Source organism: Erpetoichthys calabaricus, chromosome 12 (assembly GCF_900747795.2).
Source record: "Erpetoichthys calabaricus chromosome 12, fErpCal1.3, whole genome shotgun sequence".
NCBI classification, from domain to species: domain Eukaryota; kingdom Metazoa; phylum Chordata; class Cladistia; order Polypteriformes; family Polypteridae; genus Erpetoichthys; species Erpetoichthys calabaricus.
The window spans coordinates 85686469-85700737 of NC_041405.2; the positions used below are offsets into that span (position 1 = coordinate 85686469).

The 14269-nt window shown below is 39.1% G+C and overlaps 1 protein-coding gene and 1 non-coding gene across 2 annotated transcripts; both read right to left on the bottom strand.

Annotated features, from left to right (window-relative positions):
* Nucleotides 1–2878: 2878 nt before the first annotated feature.
* Nucleotides 2879–9347, bottom strand: rbmx (RNA binding motif protein X-linked). Its single transcript, XM_028815803.2, has 9 exons — nucleotides 9250–9347; nucleotides 8158–8286; nucleotides 7729–7835; nucleotides 7468–7630; nucleotides 6016–6117; nucleotides 5825–5936; nucleotides 5612–5743; nucleotides 5436–5527; nucleotides 2879–3938 (listed from the first exon to the last, which is right to left on the bottom strand). Exons 2-9 carry the CDS (start codon nucleotides 8264–8266, stop codon nucleotides 3619–3621), a joined length of 1137 nt encoding a protein of 378 aa, XP_028671636.1. The 5' UTR covers nucleotides 8267–8286; nucleotides 9250–9347; the 3' UTR covers nucleotides 2879–3618.
* Nucleotides 7918–7991, bottom strand: LOC114663296 (small nucleolar RNA SNORD61). Its single transcript, XR_003718110.1, has one exon. It is a non-coding gene; the product is annotated as a small nucleolar RNA SNORD61 (small nucleolar RNA).
* Nucleotides 9348–14269: the final 4922 nt, after the last annotated feature.

Genomic DNA, 14269 nt, shown 5'->3' on the forward strand with positions numbered 1-14269 from the left:
CAACACTACCGACTTAAAATGTCAAACGGTAATAGAATTTCACTTTCATGTACCCTGGAGTTAAGCAAATAACCCGGTCTGCAATACTTTACAAGGGTCTGTTGACTACGCAGGGATATGTACGATTACCAACACCGCCGTTATTTGACGGATAAACGTATGCGACTTCAAGCACCCCTGCGAGCGCCTAAAAAAACATGACCCAGGTCATATTTTACAATGCCATCTATGCAAGACCAATTGTCAATAAATTCCTAGGTGGGATAATTAAAAAAAAAAAAAACCAGACCCATACAAGTTCACCATCAGTCCAAATAAGGGACCGTTTACAATGCAACCGGTCGATGGAATTGCACTGCAGCCTCGGCCGGAGTGGCTTTGAGGCAATTTATCCCAAAGATTTGTTGAAGTACAAATCCAGCTCGTAGAAAACCTTCCAAGTTCAGTAAGCACTTTGCCATTCTTTCGTGGTCATCCCATTCAATGGAGTAAAAGTTGGTGTAATAAGCCTTTTTTGGGAGAATAGTGCTTCTCACAAAAAAAAAAAAAAAAAAAGTACCACGCTTAACCGGTTAGGCATTAAGTGACAAAATGCAAACGCAATGTCATAGCAAATCTGGAATTATCCCTGCATGGATAAAATTCACCCAAAAAAAAAAAATCTAAAGATTGACTCAAGACAGAGGTTTAAATGGTTTATTTCAATGCACTTTAAAACAAGCAAGATTTCAGCTTTTATTAAAGAACAGAGCCTTAGACTGGATAACCCAAGCTTGGGAAACTCTGTTGTATACAACTGAATGATATCAGGTCATCCTTCAAGCCATCTCTGCATCCTGGGGGGGATCTACAAAGAAAAACAAAAAAATTCACATAGTAGTATGCACATCGCACAATCTATTTTGGACCTAGCAATGACTAATGTGGGGAAAACAAATTCAGCTTTAGTAGACTTGCTACAGAAAAGAGCCAACTTATAAAAATCAACCATTACACGATGTTGAGAGATCAGGATTTATATTCAATCTTTACAGGTAGCTGCAATCTGCATGGCACTCGTGCAGATGCCAAATACAGAACATTTGATTCTGAAAAATGTGTAACCCTTTGAATCCTGCCCTCCCTAGAATTTTGGCACTATACCCCTAAGCCTTCACATAACAAAAAAAGCTTGCTAATAGAAGCAAGATAAACCAAAGATATAGCCATCACTTAATTCCCCCCCCCCCCCCCCCCCCCATAACCAACCGTTCTACAGACCAAAACACCATAACTACACCTTTGAATAAACATCAGTTTAGTGCTAGAAGCAATGCACAATCCTCTCCATCTCCCCATTGGATTGCAGGTTTCTCTGTGCACTCTATCATGGGATCAACTCCAATAGATGCTTAAAGTACAACTGAAATACTTTTCTTCTTGAAACAAAACAATTGACCTGAAGCTTAAAGAAAGGACAATTTGCTCAAGTTGCATGACTAGACAAGAGGTATACAGAGGTAGCAGCCTTCTGGGAAGGTTTCTATGGTAGCAGACTGCAAGATTCACAGTATCAGATTAAAGGCAATGCGTAACAGACATGCTTAGGGAATTATTCAGGCCAGCAAGTTTAGGGTGAGATGGGTGGGCTATCACACCAGCCTTTTGGGTATATACCACACTATACAACTGACCAGAGATCAGACCTCCCAAGTTCAAATGGTTAAGTCCACCTCAGTTGCACTTTTAATAAGTAGGTTAATTTCCCTTCTGAAATTACTCCAAGGTGCTACATAGCCCAAGAAAAATCCCTGGCTCAATTTGAAACTACAAAAAAAACGAACAAGAAAAAAATTGTCCAGCTGTAAAGTTCAGTTCACTATTAACAGGTTAGGTAACTTATTGGATCAAGAGTGTCAAGACTTACTGCAGAATATGCAGTCAGGAAAGTGTAGAGAAAACACTACCAAGAAACCAGTTATAAAAGCAGGTACAGACTAACACCACATTAAAAAGGTCACCAAAAACACCACATACTTGTCTGTTTACCACATCTCCTTCCATGAACAATGGTCCACAAGTGCCAAGCATCTCCGACTAATAGCTATGTTTTGCTGCCTAGTCTTCACCCTAAAATGGGGAAAAAATGCACATTAGTAAAAGGTATCATCACACAGGTAAGAAATTAGCATATAGTTATCACAAAGAAAAAGTACTAGTCTCCACATTCCCAGTGCTCAGTTGCCATATTCCAGGGAGTCTTGCTTCAGAATGATGCACAATAGTTACTTAAGGAAACACTTAAGACTTGGTTCCAGACTGTCTCCAAAGTTATTGCACCTTAGACATGTTCCATTTGAACTTTGATTTTTGTATTTTTGATTTTCTGAAAAAAAAAGGCATTTTCCTGTAGCTTTCTCTCTCCTGTTATAGGCTTCCTGTTGCAGCAATCAATACTGCACTCCTAGGACAGTAGGACTCATTGCAATATCCTTCAATATTGTCAAGATTTACAATTCCTTTTAGGAGTAGGGAGAAAAATTAAGGGGCATCGACTTTCACATATTAGAATGTGTTATGAACAGCCTTCATTAAGTGAGAAATCCGTCTAGTGTTGGATTCTGCACAAAGTTTAAAATTACCTGAATATCTAGGAAAACAAATCACTGGGGATTTTGGGGGGGGGGGGGGGGGGGGGGGGGAAGAGAAAAAAAAAAATGAAAAGTAGAAGGCTCTGCAGCATTGCTTTTCGATAGGGTGAAAGCTTCAGGTCTGCTTTTTTGCCATTTAACACTGTCGCTGTACAGTGCTTTTTGCTGTATCAACCACTGTGCAGAAGGCTATTCACGTAACTGTATTCACATTTCATTTACACGAAAAGAAATTTTGCTTTGCTTACCATCCGCAGTTTGTCACAGGCAACTTGTTTTTATCTGTCGATTGTCGAAATGTGCCACTTGAGTTTTGGTGGTCTGGTTCTGAGTCTAGGCGCTGTATACCAAAGTTTATTCATGCTTTGCACTTGAAGAGGATCCTTTGAGCAGAGAGACACTACACACCCATGTAAAGAACTTGGAACAGCATCATATGCTTTTAACAGTTTAGCTCCAACAGGAATTTGATAACGTAGATTACAGACATCTGCAATTGAATTTTAAATGGCTCAAGCCAGAGTGTCTAGTTTGGTTTTTCAAGTTCAGAGAAATTGATTTGGGCTCTAAAATTTTTTTTTTGTTTTTTTTTTTTTTTTTAAAAAGCTGAGAAGTACAAAAGGATTTTTTTTTAAAAGCTTAAGGTCTTCAAGACTAAAGGTTGTTAAAAACTTTATTGATAAATGAAAATTGGAACTTGCAAATTAAACAGCAAGAGTGTACAAATGATCTATTTGTGTTCTGAACAAGCACACTTAACCACTGTTTAAAGTTCACTGCAGCACTAACATGGAAAAAAAAAATCTATAAACATTACTTTCAAAAATAACAGGCATGGAGGGAGGGGAAAAATGGCTCAATAAATGCAAGCCTTGTTTGCCCAGTCTTTTGAAAAGTTCAGTCTCCACTGGCTTTAAAAACAAAAAAACAAAAATGGAATATGCAACTTTTTACAGAAAGGGAGGGGTCTGTGCTGGGGTTGGTCCAATTAATATCGGCTTCTGCCAATGCCCCTATCGGAACGACTTCCACCTCTACCACCACCCCTAGGGGCACCACGACTGGAGCTGCTGTAAGAATCCCGAGGAGGGTAGCCTCTCTCTACTGGGGGTGCAGGCCCCCTCTCTTGTCTGCCAATACGTTCACCACGGCTGGGTGGGTAAGGATCACTTCTGCTGCTGGGGTAACTGTCACGACTTCCATATCCATCCCGGGAACTGCTGCCATAATCATCATAACGACTGCTTCCGCCACTTCCACCGTAGGATGGTGGGGGCCCCCGCGAGGGAGGGGCGCTGCGCGAGTTACCTGCAGGGTCAATGGGTCAGGTAATTGGCAAGTTTATAATCAGTCAAACATTGTTTTAATCTATATTTGCTGTTGGTATTTGGTTGACATTGGCTAGCTCAGTCAAACATCCCCTTAAGAGGACTTGATATTGCTGAAGTTTAAATCCATGAAGTCTCCCACCACCCTTTGCCCAATTTACATTTAATACAGCAGGGTGTTCAAGTACTCAAGCCAAAGTTTCCTCTGATAGCACAGGTCTCAAGATCAGGCTTCTCTACCTACCAAATGACCAATGTAAAAAGGAAAAAAAAATAAAAAAATTGCATCTGACAAGTGCCTGTGCACTGAAGCCAATTCAAATGTGCAGGACTCTGGCATTAGAATGTAAAAAATTTCCAAACCTTTCCTCAAACTCAGCAAGTTTGTACACTCAAAGGCTACCTCTGACAGCACTGAAGCCTATTATAATGAACATGCACATGTAAAAACATTACAGTAAAACAAGTGACCAACATCTCTTCAGTGCAATACTTCAAAAGGCACAGTTGCGATTAAAAAATAGCTTTAGCGCTAGTACCACATTGCCTCCTATTCTAAATGAACTGCAACATTGCCAATAGTTATTGAGGAGGCCTCTTCCACACTAGGCAAGCAAACATCTAGAATGTAGACAACAGTATTCCACATTTGTAACTCTGGTACACAGCTTTTTATTTATACTAGATACTTGCAATAACAGACTGGAGAGTGGAGTCATTTTCACGGAATTCTGATTAGCAATCTTTGGCCTCCATTATATTTAACTACTCTCTTACAAGCCGATTTTTGTTAGTGCAGTCCAGCTAGAACAGAACATAAAACCAACACATCAATACACAAGTCTCCACCTCACTCTCCCACCGTGGGTTAAGCATATAGAAAGTATTTTCACAAAAAAGTTACTATTCTTTGGCAAAAAGACTAAACCATGCCAAAATGGCTTAAAAAGTTTAAATGGAACCACTGAACTAGTAATAAATGCTGTAGTTTCACAAGTTAAGGCTCAAGAATGAGCAGCAAAACTATACACTTTACTCCTTGAATTCACCCAACTATGGGCCTTATTTTCAAGAAAACTTGTGTACTCAAAACCCTGCTGTATAAAAAGTAATCCCAGGTTTTATCCATTTAAGAAACTTGACAGGACTTTGCACTGCATCCAGGATTAAAAAAAAAAAAAAAAAAGCCAGTATGCTTACTGCACTTTTAATGGTTCTCTGCTCTTAATACTCGAGCTCTGGGTGTGTTACCCATCTCCTTTTTTTGCTTTGCCTCTGCTTGGAAAGACACTCCCGACAGTTTCCAGCTGTACTTGTGGTATTGTGCCTCCAGAAGAACACAATGTTTTCTTGTGCTTTGGGTTGCCTTTGAAATGTCACTTGACAAGGTCTCAAACTGGTGAAGAACCAAAAATTCCTGCACCCCAATCCCAAACAAAAAAATTAACACAATTATATATAAAAACTGGTTTCTTACCATAGCTGTCATATGGATCTCTGTAAGAACCAGCACTAGGGCGTTCTACATAACCCCGCGGTTCTCTGCCACTGTTATATCCATCGCGGTCACTGTAGGAATAAGAGGGGAAAAGAATAAAATACAGTGAAAACAGTGCATTATGGCTAGGATGGTGGCAAGGTGGGGGTATATACCTATATCCACGGGACACTGATCCATAGTCATCTCTGGAACTGGAGTGCGGATATTCTCTATATGTATAGTCTCTTGGAGGAGGTGCATAATCTCTTCCCTCTCTTGAGCTGATGTAGTCTCGACTTGAATAACTAGAAGGCATGTGGCATAGTTTAAGACTCCACCCATGACATCAAGTACTCTACAGCAAATAAAGGGCTCTGGTGAAGTACCTGTCTTTACTACTATAGTGGTCATCTCGAGGGGAAGGATAATCATCTCTCCTAGACATCACAGCATCTCTGCGAGGTGGTCCATATGGATCTCTCTCACGGGACATGGGGTCTTCATAGTAAAAACAAACAAGACAACATGAGTATCACTACCACACCCCTCCCAAACCAGGCCATCCAAAACAACTTACTTCTTCCCATAGGCCCTGAAGGTGCAGATCTTTTTGGGGGAGGACCCCCATTGCGAACAGGTGGTCCTCTTTTCATGGGAGGTGGGCCTCTAGAGGATATTCCTTAATGAAAAGTATGCAAAGTTTACAATAGCATTACATCATACTAGACAGGTTTCTGGAGAAAAACCAGCACATAAATCTTAAGTATTACATGTAGTACAATGTTACTATAAAACTTCTGAGCAGACCTGTTAACATGGGAAAGAAAAACAAATTGATGCAAAACCCCTTTAAACAAAATGCTTCTGTAAGTTACACATTGAGATGTATGCCTTCATAAAAAAGGGAAGTAAAAAGGATATTGTGGTATATGTGCTTGCAACTAGTTACTGCTAGCTTCTGTACAGTAATACGCCAATGAGCGCCTTATCTGGGACTAGCCATTAGGCTGCATTATCTGGTTATAGTGCTTTTCCCCCCCAAAAGTTTGCCCCTTCTGAATAGAGAATTGCTGTTAACAGGTAGACTTTCTGAATCAAGTTAATGTTTAATAAACTTTGGGCAACTCATTCCTTTACCAATAAAAATTGCCCAAAAATCCACATATTAGATTGCTTGTGTAGGCAGCTGTGCCAAATTTGACCAAACATGTTTTTCCAACGAAGAATGCCATCTGCTAGGTGGTAGAATTAGCCAATTACAGCCTTGTACCACCAATCCATCCATCTTTCAGCTAGAGCTCACCCAACATTTGTACAAGGTTCTCTACAATATTTATACATAAGGTCCTAAGACGTTTCCTGTCAGCCTGTGTCTCAATCGTGTACCTGGATGTTAAGGATTTTCAGATACATGGGTATGGAAGTGAGAATAAAATTTAGATATGTAAAAAAATACTTGGTCCCTTGCAGGAGAGAGACTTGCAACTGCAATGGTGCTGCAATAGCTAAAATGTTCATAGTGGTTATCTTTGTCCCCCCTCTTGAGAATTTACAGGCTTTGACTTTGCTTTCTCAGATTACCAAAATGGGTATTAAGGAAAGTATGGTAAAAAGGTAAATATTTGAGCACTGCATTCAATTAAAGGTTGCAATTGTCTCATGAACCTTTTAAAGAAAGTTTCACAAGTCAAATTAACCAAAAAGTTTATACTGAAACCCCTGCTATATACACTGCAAAGAATATATATTTGCCACCCCCAAGAGCAACAAATGCCACTGGCCTAACTTTTCTAGGAGGAACTACCATCATACACTTGGATAGTATGTGTGTGGCTTTACTGTGTCACACATGGATGTGTTTGTGCGAGAGTGTGAAAATGTGTATATATATATATTTTTTTTTTTTAATATAAAAAGACTAGGCAAGTCTAACAAAAATAAAAACACACCATCTAGTCAGATTGGCTGGCTTTAACATATTAAATTCCTGGCTTACAACCAACAAAGAAACTGATGCCAAGTGATCTACCTCTAGTTGGTGGCCCTCTCATTCCACTTGGCCCTCCTCTGCTACCCCTTAGCCCTCTTGGTGGTCCTCTACTTCTTGCCTGCATTGAAGGAGGGCCACGACGCCCAGATTCAAATGATGGTTTGGTTGCTTGCTCCACCTTAATTGGTTTTCCATCCAGAGACTTGAAAAGGAGGAGGGGGAAGAGGGGAAAAAAAAAAAAAAAAACTTCTATAAACTTATTCCTGTACATTAGGAACAGCCAGCAGAAATACTACTTACCTTCCCGTTCATTTCTCTGGCTGCATCTTTTGCATCAGCAGGGCTCTCAAAAGTCACAAATGCAAATCCTCTTGATTTGTTTGTTTCTCTGTCCTTCATCAAGAGCACTATCCCATGAAGGGGGAAGAAAAAATAAACCTCTTAACTCAAATATTAAGATTAAAAAAATATTCCCCCAATAATTATGGTAGACTCAGAACTTCTTAGAGGACAAAAGGCAGTATCACCTTTAAAAAAAATCAATGCCATGTTTTCATCATTGTCACCAGAGGGGAGAAATATGAACATTATTAGCAGGCACACCACCTTCATTTTACAACAAAAGAATTAACAAACAGGCACACTGACTCTTACAACATACGCAGAGAATCAGAGGTTTCAGAAGGCGTAGTGGGGGCTATTGGGTAAAATACGAATAAAATGTTTTACCTTCAACAACCCTTCCATATTTGCCGAAATACTGTTCAAGGGCTTTCTCGTTTGTTTCCGTGTTCAGGCCGCCGATGAAAAGCTTCCCGGGACGGTCTGCTTCAGCCATGCCTGCAACTCTGGAGAATGCTAAAGGGAAAGCACACGAAAAGTTATCAATAATTCCGTCCATTTAAATGATATATACGCATTGCATACTCGAACAACTAATTTACAGCTCTCCATAGGACAGACCACGGTTTACGTGATAAAGACACGCAGCCATATACATACACGTGTTCAAAACACGCTTCTATTCTAGTGCCCAAAAAGAGTATGCCATACGTAAATATACAATTGTTTTGCCCGCCATTATTAGCGACAGGGCAGTGCTTTTCACAACGAGTCTCAAAGGCATACACGAGAAATACGAACTCCACAATGACTGCAGCCAGAACCCAAAACAGTCCAGTAGCGACAAAAAAAAAGGCAGGTAATATTGCACAAGTAGAAAGACTTCAGTCGTATAAACGAGTCAACATATGCGCCCCCCGTATAACAGCCTCAGCCTCCCGGTCTGTAAAATTCATACGTCGATATTGAAACAGTCTACTGCATGCCCCAGTACATTAAAAAACTAGTAATGACTAAAAAAAACCCTTTAACTACTTCGAGAATGGGGTCGGAGACAACATAAATAATAAAATTGTTAACAAAATGGAAACAATAGGTGACTAGGCCTCAAAACGTGCTCGCACGCAAAACAAAATGGCGCTGCAAATGAATGAAGAGTCTAAACAAGTTAAAAAAAAAAAATAAAGCAGTAATAAGCCAATTAACTAGCAAAAATAAAATTTACCTCTCAAGTCACCTATTACAGTTAAAACGAGCCTATATCTGAACCAAGTCAAAAATCAAACCTGCAGAAATAGGTGCGTATGTACACAGAAAATGCTTTTAAAATGGCGTCTATAAAACGCACCCATTGCTCGTTATAAATGTGTAAAAATACTATAAGACAGAAAGTAACGCCTTAAAACCCCACACGTAATAATATAAAATACCTTAGGATTCGCTAGTAGTTTTCAAATCATCAACTAGCTAACTACGTACCTCTCTTGGTCAAACAAACGTGCGCAATGGCGAACAAAGACAGTGGACGCCTAATTTATACCGCCCCTGCAACTCTTTCGAGACCACCCCTAATATGACGTCACTTTCTTCGTTCTTACTGCCTAGAGCAGTTAAGCCGACTCAAGTTCTTGCATTCTCATCCGTTTACTTGTATTGTATGATCAACGTGTTCAGAAGTTGTATCGTTAATGAAAATTTGTCATTTTTGACGAATTTAAAAAATATTTTCGACACGAGCGTCTATATGGATGTCTCATGAGTCTAAAATGTCCTGGAAAGTCTAAGCATTTCAAGAAATCTAAAATATGTGCTAAAATATAAACATTACATGCGAGAGAGAGAGGTATCATGTTATACAATAACGATACTAAGTTTAAGGACAATTAATGCTTTAATGTTATAAATAAAAGAAAACTAACGGATCTATTGGCCTAAAATAAGGCAACGAAAATACTCTAAAAACAAATGTTTCAGATCCATAAAAGACAATGTAACAGCTTGAAACTAGCTTTTCGTGTTATGCCATGTTTTGTTAAAGTTGAGTAGATCAATAAAACTTCAATGACTGGGGTGAATTAGCTTTTCCTTTACATTTAAAATAATTTAAATTACCATGTACTTAATATTTAGCAGTATAAACCAACGTTTTTAAATTAGCAACCCAAAAAATAACAAAATCAAATGCTTAAAAATGCTTTTAATTCTCAATATGTAAGGGTACGTCAAGCATCTGTCCATTTTCTAAATCCACTTATTCAAGGCAGGGGCATGGGGCACACACAGGTCAATTTAACAACACCAATTCATCTAAGTGTTTAGACTGTTGGAAGAAACCCACATGGACATGGAGAAAAGATATAAAGCACCAGAGATTCAAACCCTGGTCTCCTTATTGTGAGGCAGCAGCTCTACCACTGCACTACCATGCCACTCGTTTGTACTGTATATCATGTGTTTAGCAAGTACAGTATAAGCAGGAATGTAAGTTTTTAAGTCGACATCATTTCACACATTCAAGTTGTCCCAGATAGTTTTATGTTATTGCTGTTTAGCATTTTCGAGTTGAATTATGACATTAACATAAAAACATTATCCATTATATCACAAACCTGTATAATGACATCACTTTGATCATAAGAATGTGTTTATAAGTAATAAAATACGCACTTCTTCTGAGTGTTTCTGCACTACAGACAGTGTTGTTCAGTGAGCAGGAAACACATCATGAGCTTGTGAGGATATGTTGAGTGGGCCCAAACTTAGACATCCCATTTCAAATGAGGGGAAAAGAGAAATCACAACATTCAACCAACTTGATTAAGTTACCACAACATAATTTTCCTTTTTTATCAGTGAAATAATGACATGGACTAACAAACTACTTACAATGGTAAGTTGATATAATTACTGTTATTGTTGTGTCCACACAACATATTAAATAATGTTTGCAATTCAGAAAGTTTAACAAAATAAATACATTTGAATTTTTAACTTGTAAACATACATTTATTAAGTATTTGCTAAAGGTCTCCTGAATTATTTTTTGAGTGCATGTGGTAAGTGAACTTTTTAACTTTAATACTTTAATTTTATTATCTTATTTTCAAGCATAACTCATCGGGGTGGGATGGTACCTTTCATTACAGCATCAAGTGCAAGAGAGGAACCAGCTTTGGAATGGTGGTCTTTTGCAGGGCTCACTCATTCATGCACAAGTGGTAGTTAACCTACCCAGTCATTTATTTCATAATGTGATAGATAAAAAGTAGAACTGAGAAAAAAAAAATCACAAAGACACAGGGAAAATATGCAAACTCTGCACATAAAACAAGCAGGCACTTGCTATAAATTCAGGATGCTGAATCCATCTGGTGGGAGCATTGACCACTGGGTCAGTGTGCTACACTTTTTTTAAGAAGAACTCAACAAATATTTTTGAAAACATCAGGCTGTATTTACCAAGCAATCTCAGTGTTGTTTCATTTTCTGCATTTCAGTAAAATAAGCAACAAGTGCACTTCCATTATACTGCAACAAAACTCAAATTCTTGTATATTACAGTGTAAATCATTAGCTTATGCTGATCATTTTATTCTTTTTAATGTTATCAGAGGTATTAGATTATACTTGCTTGAATGCTATTAATAACTATATTGTAATCCTTTGGGAACTGGAAACATCACTATGAAACATATCTTTATCATTTAATTAATTTTCTCCTGCCTAAAGAAATTAAAACTTTACAAAACAAGACAAAATTTTCATTTTCTTATATTTTCTTGTTGGTTATAACAACAGACTGCACAGGTATAGGTTAACAAATTATTTATGTTTGCCACCTTGCATTGCATAACATTATCAGACCCATTTAATCCAATTCAGGATTGCAGGAGCTTGGAATTCATCCCAGCATCTTTGGGAATGAGGCATGAGCAAGCCCTGGACAGGACATTAGTCCACTGAGGCACTCACTTACACATACACGTATTCTCATTCATACTGCGTCTAGTTTGAGTCACCAAGTAATCTAAACTTTGTGATTTAAGAGGATGATGTGGGAGAAAAAGTGGAGTAAAACCCAGAAAGACAAAAATGTGCAAACTCCACATGGACAACAATTGTCCTAAATTAGGTCACTTTCCCTGTGAATCAGTCCAAAATGCTCTTGGTTTATACAATTAGTTTATTAATCTGATTGAGATACATTTTTCAGCAGGACTAGTAGTTATGCTGTGATTTATGTAATTAAGTATTTACAGTGCATCCAGAAAGTATTCACAGCGCATCACTTTTTCCACATTTTGTTATGTTACAGCCTTATTCCAAAATGGATTAAATTCATTTTTTTCCTCAGAATTCTACACACAACACCCCATAATGACAACGTGGAAAAAGTTTTTTGAGGTTTTTGCAAATTTATTAAAAATAAAAAAACTGAGAAATCCCATGTACATAAGTATTAACAGCCTTTGCTCAATACTTTGTCGATGCACCTTTGGCAGCAATTACAGCCTCAAGTCTTGTTGAATATGATGCCACAAGCTTGGCACACCTATCCTTGGCCAGTTTCGCCCCGTTCCTCTTTGCAGCACCTCTCAAGCTCCATCAAGTTGGATGGGAAGCGCCGGTGCACAGCCATTTTAAGATCTCTCCAGAGATGTTCAATCGGATTCAAGTCTGGGCTCTGGCTGGGCCACTCAAGGACATTCACAGAGTTGTCCTGAAGCCACTCCTTTGATATCTTGGCTGTGTGCTTAGGGGTCGTTGTCCTGCTGAAAGATGAACCGTCGCCCCAGTCTGAGGTCAAGAGCGCTCTGGAGCAGGTTTTCATCCAGGATGTCTCTGTACATTGCTGCAGTCATCTTTCCCTTTATCCTGACTAGTCTCCCAGTTCCTGCCGCTGAAAAACATCCCACAGCATGATGCTGCCACCACCATGCTTCACTGTAGGGATGGTACCAGGTTTCCTCCAAACGTGATGCCTGGCATTCACACCAAAAGAGTTCAATCTTTCTCTCATCAGACCAGAGAATTTTCTTTCTCATGGTCTGAGAGTCCTTCAGGTGCCTTTTGGCAAACTCCAGGCGGGCTGCCATGTGCCTTTTACTAAGGAGTGGCTTCCGTCTGGCCACTCTACCATACAGGCCTGATTGGTGGATTGCTGCAGTGATGGTTGTCCTTCTGGAAGGTTCTCCTCTCTCCACAGAGGACCTCTGGAGCTCTGACAGAGTGATCATTGGGTTCTTGGTCACCTCCTGACTAAGGCCCTTCTCCCCCAATCGCTCAGTTTAGATGGCCGGCCAGCTCTAGGAAGAGTCCTGGTGGTTTCGAACTTCTTCCACTTACGGATGATGGAGGCCACTGTGCTCATTGGGACCTTCAAAGCAGCAGAAATTTTTCTGTAACCTTCCCCAGATTTGTGCCTCGAGACAATCCTGTCTCGGAGGTCTACAGACAATTCCTTTGACTTCATGCTTGGTTTGTTCTCTGACATGAACTGTCAACTGTGGGACCTTATATAGACAGGTGTGTGCCTTTCCAAATCATGTCCAATCAACTGAATTTACCACAGGTGGACTCCAATTAAGCTGCAGAAACATCTCAAGGATGATCAGGGGAAACAGGATGCACCTGAGCTCAATTTGAGCTTCATGGCAAAGGCTGTGAATACTTATGTACATGTGCTTTCTCAATGTTTTTATTTTTAATAAATTTGCAAAAATCTCAAGTAAACTTTTTTCATGTTGTCATTATGGGGTGTTGTGTGTAGAATTCTGTGGAAAAAAATGAATTTAATCCATTTTGGAATAAGGCATAACAAAATGTGGAAAAAGTGATGCGCTGTGAATACTTTCCGGATGCACTGTACTTTAACCCTTTTCTTTGTTATGCCAGCAGTATGTTTTTTCTAAATTGTTTTTAACCAATATAAAATAAAAAGGTAATCACTATCACCCTAAAATGATTACGAAGCTACAGCCATGTATTGCCATAATGAAAGAAGTCTGGTAAATGATTTAATGTTCTCAGGACTGGCTAGCCAGTCTGATACTCTAGAAGAGAAAATCATAATATTTTTCATGAAATCAAAAAGAGTACTAAAGCAGCATCTGCACATGTGCAGCTGCTTCTTGCCTTTCCCAAAGGTTACAGTTTATGAGTTCTACCATTAGAATGGCACAGGAAAAATTTAATCTGTGGCAGAATAAGGCAGAGACCACTATTATTTTAGACCAAGCATACTCAAGCATGCCAATCACCATCTTGATGACTTCTGAGGCAATGTTGCATAAACAGACAAGTCAAAAAGGGAAGATTTTGGCTGAATAGGTCCTTCATATCTGGAGAAAGTATAGTATGGCATTCCACGTAAGAAATGCAAAGGGAATGGTGACATTTGTGGTTGGTAGTTTTCAGGTATGAGAATGCTTTGCTCTACCAGGACCTGAATGTCTTGCCATCGATGAAAAAAAACATGACTTCTGCTCTGGTTCATCAG

Coding starts and splice junctions, on each gene's coding strand:
- rbmx (XM_028815803.2), bottom strand. CDS start 8,266: ATGGCTGAAGCAGACCGTCCCGGGAAGCTTTTCATCGGCGGCCTGAAC. Junction 7,631..7,728: donor CCAGAGAAATGAACGGGAAG/GTAAGTAGTATT, acceptor CTCCTTTTCAAG/TCTCTGGATGGAAAACCAAT. Junction 5,528..5,611: donor TCAGTGTCCCGTGGATATAG/GTATATACCCCC, acceptor TTATTCCTACAG/TGACCGCGATGGATATAACA.